This window comes from Carica papaya, chromosome 4 (genome assembly GCF_054855325.1).
Source record: "Carica papaya isolate Zhongbai chromosome 4, ASM5485532v1, whole genome shotgun sequence".
Classification (NCBI taxonomy): domain Eukaryota; kingdom Viridiplantae; phylum Streptophyta; class Magnoliopsida; order Brassicales; family Caricaceae; genus Carica; species Carica papaya.
In genome coordinates, this window is record NC_142312.1 from 20,789,710 (window position 1) to 20,800,249 (window position 10,540).

Here is a 10,540-nt window from a genome sequence, read left to right on the forward strand (position 1 = left end):
ATAAGACATTTTAGAGAGAGGTGTTTTAACAAGACAGATTTAATGCTTGTAATTTCTATATTAAAGGAGAGTGTTAAAGATTAATGATAGGATTTAATTAGACTTGGTCAATATTTATCTTTTAAATATTATGTAATTAACACAAGCTTATTTTTCAGGAGATTTAATATATGTTTATCTTTTAGATATCATAAAATTTGTGATTTTTCTTTTTAGCATATGACTTTATATATAAGTCTATTTAAATGCACACCAAGAGGTTAATTCTTAAATCAATGGAAATTCAAGTTTTCTTCACCTAGAAAAATTAAAAAATTATATTAGAATCTTTATTGGTCACGAGTTTGTAAGAAAAAATATAGGGAGAACACAAGTGAATTCTGTACAGTAAATATGACCTCAAACATTTTTTCTTTAACTTCATCTCTTACTTTCTCATGGAAAAATTATCAATTATGAGTTATGAAAATACAAACATATCTAAAATTATTTGATTTATGGGATGTGATTGAAAATGATGGTAAACTCCCACTATTGCTATCTCATCCTACTGTGACTCAATTAAATAGTCATAATGAATAAAAATCTAAGAGAACTAATAATAAATTTTGGTGAGAAATGCATTAATAGTTGGATATTGATGAGAAGTACATCAATAATTAGATATTGATTAGAAGTGTATCAACAATCAAAAAGAAGTATTTCAAACTATGAAGATTAAAAGAACATATATTATGGAGGGATGCGCCAACAAAAAAAATTAATGTATAAATTATAATTTATTTTATTTTTTAGTTTAAATTCAAATAAAGTTTATTTTTTAATAAAATTTTATCAATATTTATCTTTTAAATATCATATAATTAGTAAGATGTTATCTTTTAAGAGATTTAATAAATATTTATATTTTATATATCATGTAGTTAGTGATATCTTATTTTAAGATATCATTTAATATGTAACCCTATTTAAAGGGTGGGATATTAAGTTTTTAAATCAATAGAAATTCAAGTTTTTTTAACCCAGAAAATCTCCAATAATTCCTCTCTTAGACAGTCCATGCCGTGCTCTTCATGGCTTGTATGATCCGGAACGAATCATGCTGCCTTGGTTCTCATCATCAAACATTCTTTGCATTTTGTAAGTCAAAACTTAGAACAATAATATATATATATATATATATATATATATATATATACCAGTAATATACGTGTTCGCAACGTATTTATTATCCCAAATATTAATTACGTGCTTATACATATATAGTTATGGAAGTGTCTTCTTTTATACGTGAAAGGGAAGCTAATTAGAAAAGAACAAACGAGCCAACAGAAGCAGAAAACTTTGTGAGAGAGAGAGAGAGAGAGAGAGAGTAAATGCAAGTACTGAAGCTATTTTGATTTGTTGATATCCACTCAATCGGACAGAAAGATAACGGTGTCTTGGCTCTTGGTGAGTACTACATATATATATATATATCTTCAAGTTGAAGCTTTAGCCTTTTGCTGATTAGGTTCTTGCTTCCTGTTTGAGAAGTTGATAGGAAGCTTGGAATTTGGAGCGAGTTGGGAATCTGCTATGGCTACTACTGGATCTTGTACTTTTAGCTGTAAAGGAGTGATTTTGTTGATTAGTTTTATTGTGCTAGCTTCACTGGTACTTTACCCAAAGCATCAACAGGGTAATATACAGTCTGCTAATTACTTGAGAAAAGCTTTTAACTTCTTAGAGAACAAAGATGATGATCATCATCAATCGCATTACGAACATCATTGGCCAGTAAGCATACATACATCTCTACATACCAATTCTGATTCCATAATTAGTTAATTATTTCTTGGTTTAGCTGCTTGAAAATTAACTTTCTGTTTATATATGGATCTCCACTAATTAGAACACGTAGAGAAGGAAAAGAATTAAAATAATGTAAAGGCATACATGTAGTAGTACTGGCAGGTAGATTTGTTATAATTAAGGTCTTTAATTAATTATACATTAATCTGGTAAGTTTTGAGAAAGTTTGGATTTATTTTACAGGAATTGAGATTTGGATGGAGAATTGTGGTTGGAACAGTAATTGGATTCATGGGAGCCGCATTTGGCAGTGTTGGAGGTGTCGGTGGGGGTGGCATTTTTGTTCCGATGCTCAGTTTAATTATTGGATTCGACACAAAATCATCAGCAGCGATGTCAAAATGTAACGAAAAGTTAATCCAGTTCACTATTGTTTCATCAATTGTGTTATTTCACTAATTAATTAAATAGAACTAAGTTATGTTTTACATATATATATATATATAGTTGATCATTAGTCTTATGCATATATATCTATATATATATATTTGTGTTGTAAGGTATGATCACTGGAGCATCTTTGTCCACGGTGTATTATAACTTGGGGCAGAAGCATCCATCACTCGACCTGCCGGTGATCGACTATGATCTGGCCCTTCTTTTTCAGCCCATGTTGATTTTGGGAATTAGCATTGGAGTTGATTTGAATGTCATTTTGGCTGATTGGATGATCACAGTATTGTTGATCATCCTCTTCTTTGGTATCTATATATTGTATATATGTATACCTATGCTTCTTCCATTTATTGCTGTTGTTTTAGAAAACTTTGCTCATGTACGGCCCCGTTTAACTGCAGTTATTGCAACCAAGGCATTTTGGAGAGGTGTTCGAACATGGAAGAAGGAGACCATTGTTATACATGTTCGTCATCTTCTTGTAAATATGTGTTTTTGTAGGTGTGTGTATATATATATATATATATATAGTCTGACTGCTGTTTCTGGATCTGGCAGGAGGAAGCTAGGCGGGTAGAACCAAATGGTGGGATAAGAATCTTTTGTTTCTTTTACTAGCTAGCAGAAAAATGAAATAATTATTTAATTATAATTAGTTTTGCTATAATTAATTTTGATATTTAATTTTATAATTCAATAATATATATTTCTTGGATCTTTTATATTTTTATATGTATTTATATTGGTGAAATTGATTTGCTTTTTATGTTAAATCAGGAGACTTTATGGATGAAGCAGAATGCGAAGTTGAAGGTGAAGATACAAGTGATAAAAAAAGAAAGGTGATTATATATATATATATATATATATATATATACACATATATATATGAAAGATAATCTCCATATTCTTGAGAATATATACTTATGATGAATAGGGGAATTGATGAATTGAGATGTATATAATATATATATATATATATACATGGATGTTTGAAGGTGTCGATTGTTGAGAATGTATACTGGAAGGAGGTAGGATTGCTGGTTGGAGTATGGGTCATAATCCTGGCACTGCAGATTGCTAAGGTAGTGTTCTGATCACGTGTATATATACATAAATATAATTACAATAAATTCATTGCATAAATCATGTTTCTTGCAGAATCACACGTCAACTTGCTCGTGGGCGTACTGGGTGTTTAATGTATTACAGGTCAACTGCCATTATTCAAAAATATAATATGTATGTATATATATATATATAGTCATTTTTAAGTAAGAATTTACTAATGATAAGAGAATATCAAAGAAATCATCTCGTGTCGTCCGAACATAAAAAATTTATAATAATTTATATATTCAGATTCCAGTAGCAGTTGGTGTGAGCTCGTATGAGGCGGTGAGCGTGTATAAAGGCAAGCGAAAGATGGCTTCGAGGGGAGAAGCCCGAGCCGAGTGGAAGGCGTGGAAGCTGGTGTTTTTTTGTCTGTGTGGAGTGGTGGGTGGCATTGTGGGTGGTTTGTTGGGGCTTGGTGGAGGATTCATTTTGGGTCCACTTTTTCTTGACATGGGATTTCCTCCGCAGGTTCATTTCAAATCATTCTTACACATTCATTCAACTCTTTTTTTTTTTTTTTTTCTTTTTTAACTCTTCTTTATGTTCGATGAAGAAAATTTTAATTTCTATTAACTCAAAAATTAATAATTTAGTTTGTCTTTAAATTACTTACTTTCAACTATATTTTTTGAACATTTGTTTTTAGTTCTTACACATTCAAAATTTTTATTTGAGTAATTTTCTTTTTAGCCTTTTTTATAGTATGTTGGATTTATTACTTTGTATTTTGTTGCAAATAAAAGGATTTTTGTATTATTTTGTTAAAGTTGTGAGGTTGTTTTATAATTATTTAATTTATTTTATATATAAATACCTTCATTTAATGAGCATGAAATCAATTCCTTGGATTTTTCCAAACCACCCTCACACATTTTCTCTCCTTTCTCCCTTTCTCAGGTTTCCCAAGTTGTCTCCTTGATTCACTTTAAATCATCATCAATTTCTCTTCGGTTTAGCATCATTAATATTTGTTATTGTATGGGAGCTTTGAAATTTTTCTGATCGAGCTTCATTTTGGTTCAAGTCAAAAAAACTCGAGTAGTTTATGACGAATCCATTTTATCTGCGTCCGCCGTAACTTTAATAAAATAATACAAAAATTCTTCTATTAACACCAAATTATAAAGTAATAAATCTAATAACCTCAATTAAACATGAAAGTTTTGATTGGTGCAGGTGTCAAGTGCGACAGCCACATTTGCTATGCTATTTTCTGCTTCAATATCCGTTGTTGAGTATTACCTTCTGCGACGATTTCCAGTTCCTTATGGTACCATTAAATGATATGAATATACTTATCCTATTTTCTGTATCATATTTATTAAATAAAATGAACTTTTACATTATATGGGAGTATAAAAATTTATAGGAATTTATATAGTTACTGAAAAACTTTTAAACACTAAAAATTTTTTTAGTTTATTTTTTAGATACTATGTAGATAACCCAGAAAGTATTTTAGGAGGTGTAATTGTATATCCCAAATATATGGGTTTGAGTAAGACTGTAATTGTATGTATATGCAGCTTTGTACTTGGCAGGAGTGGCTATCATTGCTGCACTTGTAGGCCAATATGTTGTGAAGAAGGCAATTCAGATATTAGGAAGAGCTTCCATAATTATCTTCATTCTCGCTGCTATCATCTTTCTCAGTGCAACATCATTGGGTACACATCATCCTCATCACTCTTAATGTGTCTGCCAAAATAATAATAATAATTATGTTTTATTTTTTTTAAAAAAAAAAAAAGCCTAATTATATTTCATTTTCAAACAGGTGGAGTAGGCCTAGCCCGCATGGTCAAAAATATTGAGAGGAAGAGTTACATGGGGTTTGAGAATATTTGCTCCTACCAATCTTAATTCATCGTGTACTCTTTTTCTCTGTTAGGTTATATCTGAAGTTAATTAATTTTATTGTGAAGTTTATTAAAAATTCTGTACTTACGTGACAACTCGCGATTCAAGTAGGATCATATAAGTCTAACTATCCTAATCATGTGATAGTGCAAAGTCACATTTATATAAAAAGTAGAATTACATATCTATCCATTCCTTATCCTCATGACATCGATGAGAACATGGTAATCAAAACAATTCCTATGAAAACATCTCAATGCTCAAATATTGGATGATGCTTCAGAGTTTGAAAATTTATTTAATTCAATGCTAATCAATGATGGTATAAACTCTGCATACTTTAAGGGTCTGATCACTGTCCTAATTGATTGTGAGCTGTTTCTTGAACTTCTTGTTCTGAAAGAAATAAAAATACAAGTTAACCTATAAACTATGAATAGTACAGGTGGGCCTTCCATACCTAACCCCTAGGTGAGTCTGAATTAAATTATTATTGAAATACTTGTAATTTGGTGTCTCTTTCTTAATTCCTTAAATATATTGATGCCTTTTTCAAATGTTTCTCTCTAATGTTGTTAGTTTAGACTTATCAAACATATAATTCAATTTCTTTCCGTTAATATATAAGATAATATAAAAATGTTAACACTTTCCAATTTTAATTTTTATAATCCACACAATAGGTACTAGTCACTTTTTTTTAACAAGTATCAATTTTAAAATTTGTAGTGTAATTATCTAACCACCATACCTTTAATCTCTTTTATCACAAGTGGATATTGGTGTCTCATCATATGATATTGCTTAAATCATTATTAAATAGGAGAAATCAACAATACCACTAGCATGTGGACATAGTCACAATAATGGTGAAAACCATACGATAGTTCTATTAGTTAGGGTTTACTAATCGACTGTAACTAGCCACTCACACATCCGACCCTCTATGGACCTAATATGATATGGTATATTATGCTCTCTCCGGACGGGATTCACTACTCGACTGCAACTGGCCACTTACGCCACCCCTCCGAGAGTATAACCACCGCAATCGCATCTGTATCAACTCCAACAGAAAATACAAAGCATTATAAACGTAATAACACTTGTACTAGATCACAGAGCAAGTACAATGCATATTATCCTCAATATTCTCTACCGTCCACGTGAAAGGGTTCATCTTAATCACATCGACGAAATCTTAGTGGCACACACATCCCTCATTTATAAATGAATAAATGATGTTGGAAAATTAAACTTGATATAATTTTATTGGAAAAGTAAACTAATTTTTTTTGTTGGAAAATTAAGTCGTAGTTAATCTTGTTAGAAAATTAAGCTGAAATTAATCAACAATAAAGAGGAGGAATGCAATGGGGCAACGGTGCTGCTTATATATAGAGTTTAGATAAAAGAGAAAAATGTATATTGGGGCGTGAGGTGTTAAAAAAAATTGAGTGAGATTTGTTAGATTCAACAAGATAATGCATAATGGGTTTGATTGTGAAATTATCTTATGAGTGTTGTAACATTTGTGTTCTTTCATCAATAAAATTTTGAATGTTTGTTTAATTATCAAATTTATTCTCTTAACAATCACAACAAAATTAAATTACCAACATATGGTGTCAGAGCGTAAGGTTCGATCGATATAGCTTCTAGTTCAACAATAGGAATCCAACTTCAACATGTGCATTCATTAATCTTTAAGTTTGATGGAAAAAATGATTTTGCAATATAGAAGCACTTAACAGAGCTGTGTTTGAGAATCAACGATTATGGTGAAATTCTAGAAAAATGTCTTGTTGAGAATGAAAAGCTGTCAACTGAAGAATTACAAGACTTTTTACACGATCATTCGTTAAATGATAAGACTTCATTTTTAATTTGTCAATCTATGAAGTTATCCGTATTGGAAAAAATATTTCATGCCAAAACAGTAAAAGAGGCTTGAAGTATTTTGCTCCAAATATATGAAGGTGTACATCCAGTAAAACGAACACGACTAAAAGGATTGAAAAGACAATTCAAGCTAATAAAGCAAGGCAAAGATGAAAGTTTTGTGATTATTTTTCACAAATAGAAAAGTTAATAAATAAGATGAAAAATAATAGAGACCTAATAAGAGAGAGAGATGTCATGGAGAAGAATTTATATATGTTGTCTAGTTTGATTATGTGGTGACAACCATTGAAGAGTTCATAAAATTGGACATCATGACTCTTATGTTTTACAAGCTTCATTAAGAGTCACGCAAAATGTAGACAATGAAAGGTCTCCAAGTACAATAGAACAAACTTTAAAGACTAAAGTAAATTTGAGTGTGAGAAGGAAACGCCTAAATCACACATAATAAAAAAGGTTAAGATTTCAGAAGTAGTGAAGAAAAAAACTCCAAAACAACTTCAAGTGATGAGCAGTAAAGAATCAATCTTTTCAAGGTAAGTCTCACATCCAATGTCATAAATATAAATTATGATCACTATCAATATGAATGTAAGTCACATATTCAATGTTATAATTATAAAAGATATGATCATTATAATAGAGAATGTCATGCCAAAAAACTAGAGCATAAAGATAATCATGTCAGGGTAGCGCAGAATGATAATGTAGAGAATTTGTTATTGACAACTCATGACACTAGTGGAAAGAATGCCAGAGTAGCCCAGAATGATAATGTAAAGACTTTATTATTGGCAAGTCACGAAACTAGTGCAAAGAATAATTCTCAATGGATATTAGACTCAAGTTGCAGGAATAATATGACTAGAAACAAGGAATCTTCTCTAAATTAAATGAATATATTCCTTCGAGTTTAAGTTCTACTAAAAATGTCATACAAGAATCGGGTGTTCTAGAATCAGCTTCAAGACAAGTAAGAAGTTTAACAACAGTTTGAGTTATATTATTTCACACTAATTGAGCCAGAAAGCTTTGAAGAAGCCAAGATGAAACCAAAAATGTGGGATGAAGAAGATGATGTGAAGGTGGATGAGTTTGAAGAAAACAAATAGAAGATCAAAATAAGAGCCAAACAGGAGAAACTATTCATGTCTAACTTACTACTACAACTATACAGTATCAAGAAAAGGCTGAGAACATTTTTGTACTATCGCATACATAACAAATTTATGAGAAAGAAGAATGTGAATAAGTTTCATTGACTTTTAATGGGGTACCTATTCAAATAGATGAGATTGAACAAAAAGTAGAAGATGAAAATAAAAAAGACGACAATCATAATGGACTATCATCAATCGAATTTGTTCTCCAGAGTAAACCAAGAGGAACTACTGATATTCAACTTGTACTTGTGGACACTATAGCATATCAAGAAATTCTAGAAGGATGTTTAGTTGAAGGGGAAAAGAACATGGTATGCAAATTAAAAAAAAAAAACATTATACAACATAAAGCAAGCACCAACAGCATGGGATAGTCATATTAAACAATTACTTCAAGTAGATAAAACTTAGTGATGAGTCTACTTTATCGGGTTTCTAAAGGCGAAGAAAAATAGTTATCGAGATTCACCACTCGTCGCGATGATGTCCGAAATATTAGATCAATCTCTGGCCTTCAGTTTTGTGTTGTATCCTTTTCCTATCTCCACCTCCTAAAACACCTCTCATATCTTCTGTTGTCGTGTTTGGTTTAGGGGTTAGGGTTTTTTGCTTATATTTGTTTTAGTTAAAATTGTTCCCCTTCTTATATCAACCACAAATTGATCATGGTCATTGAATGAGGGATGAAATCTGAGCCATTTAGTGTTGAGTCTTAAACCAAGATCGTTCGATCTGCCACGTCTGAATTATATGACACGATTTGGTCCATTCGTTATCTACCAACACATTCTGACGCAATGGCCACGCGTGGCATAATCTGCTTGGTTCCCTAGGACACCTCAACTGCTGAGATATCTTTATTTATCAAATTTATAATTATACCCCAAAAATTGATAATTTTTTTCATCTAGTCCTTACAAATTTACCATTTCTCCTTTTTATTTTAAAAAGTTTTCAATTTTGCCCTGAAACAAATTTTTTCTTGATTTGTATAGTTCCCTTTCATTATTTAATGTTTGTTGTCTCAAATATAAAATGTGACAACACAAGTCTTGATATGAGCACGGGCATAAATCAATACAGAATGCCCAATCTAAAGAAATAAGAAAATAAGTCCAATAATTTAAGAATATAATGATACTTACATCTCAGTCCAAGTGGATGAGGGAATTAAGTAAGAAAATTAAAGATTTTTAAAGAGCTAAATCTCGGTTGAAAAGGAAAATTTTGGGTGGCCATAATATGGCCAGCCCTAAATTTTCATATATTTTCTCCATAATTTTTCTACAATCAATCGAGATCTTTTCCATTAAAAAAAAGTTTTCAAAAAGGAAGATTCTATCTTGTCTAATTAGTCAAAAAAAATTTAATTTATATTAATTTTTCAATTAAAGTAAGATTTAATTTTTAAATTAAGTTAGGAAATTTATTTCCTTGTATTACCCACCCATTACCTTACTTTATAAATAGACCTTTAATTTTTAGTTGTAACAATTCACGTTTGAGAATAATAAAATTACGAAATTTTAATTTTTAACTAATGAGTTTTTTGTTAACCTTCTTCTTGAGTGAGAATTGATTCAACTTATCAAGATAAGTTATTATGACGTTTTATCAATCTCTTTTGAATTGATTTCATTTATCAAAGTTCTATCTTGTAGTGTTTAATCAATTCAAATTATCATCTCAATTACTTTGATTGACATTCACGTATTAATTATAGATTAAGTAGGGAGAATTTGTTGAGAGTTTAAAGATTCTGAATATTAGAGTATATGTATAGTTTTTGATCATGTTAATTGATTCTGAGTTCCGCATCAAGTCTTTTTTTAATAAATCCGAATTTGAGTTTTTATAACTTATTTTAATTAGAAATAGTAAATTTTTACTTGAAACATTAAGTATTTATTTTTTAAACATTTAATTGAAATAATAAATAATAAATTTCATTGGACTTGATGAATCTTGTAAATGTGTGTTTTTTTAATTTCAACCAAAAAAAATTATAATATAATATTTTTATTATTTTTATAAATTTTACCATTCTTAATTAAAATAAGTATAAAAAAAGTTTCAAAATTTTCTAAAAAAACAAAATTTATTTGTTCTAAGCACCTACTTATACTTCAACTTGTAGTATAACTTATTGCTTAAGGCATCAAGCAATGTAGTGCCATGTGGCTTTCGAATTCTCACTATACGTACGCTTGCACTAAAAACGAGAGCAAATATAATTAAATTATAAA

At 30.0% G+C, this 10,540-nt stretch overlaps 1 protein-coding gene and 1 long non-coding RNA gene across 2 annotated transcripts; one reads left to right on the plus strand and one right to left on the minus strand.

Annotated features, from left to right (window-relative positions):
- The first annotated feature begins 1,287 nt into the window (after nucleotides 1–1,287).
- LOC110806493 (sulfite exporter TauE/SafE family protein 3-like) lies at nucleotides 1,288–5,412 on the plus strand. Its single transcript, XM_088218108.1, has 13 exons — nucleotides 1,288–1,452; nucleotides 1,537–1,779; nucleotides 2,038–2,197; nucleotides 2,355–2,555; nucleotides 2,652–2,716; nucleotides 2,809–2,836; nucleotides 3,028–3,092; nucleotides 3,249–3,335; nucleotides 3,412–3,462; nucleotides 3,613–3,834; nucleotides 4,543–4,636; nucleotides 4,893–5,033; nucleotides 5,144–5,412. Exons 2-13 carry the CDS (start codon nucleotides 1,579–1,581, stop codon nucleotides 5,227–5,229), a joined length of 1,401 nt encoding a protein of 466 aa, XP_088074234.1. The 5' UTR covers nucleotides 1,288–1,452; nucleotides 1,537–1,578; the 3' UTR covers nucleotides 5,230–5,412.
- A 593-nt stretch (nucleotides 5,413–6,005) lies between these two features.
- On the minus strand, nucleotides 6,006–8,983 carry LOC148266444 (uncharacterized). Its single transcript, XR_015818522.1, has 2 exons — nucleotides 8,764–8,983; nucleotides 6,006–6,283 (listed from the first exon to the last, which is right to left on the minus strand). It is a non-coding gene; the product is annotated as an uncharacterized LOC148266444 (long non-coding RNA).
- Between the last annotated feature and the right edge of the window lie 1,557 nt (nucleotides 8,984–10,540).

Coding starts and splice junctions, on each gene's coding strand:
- LOC110806493 (XM_088218108.1), top strand. CDS start 1,579: ATGGCTACTACTGGATCTTGTACTTTTAGCTGTAAAGGAGTGATTTTG. Junction 2,198..2,354: donor ATCAGCAGCGATGTCAAAAT/GTAACGAAAAGT, acceptor TTGTGTTGTAAG/GTATGATCACTGGAGCATCT. Junction 4,637..4,892: donor ACGATTTCCAGTTCCTTATG/GTACCATTAAAT, acceptor ATGTATATGCAG/CTTTGTACTTGGCAGGAGTG.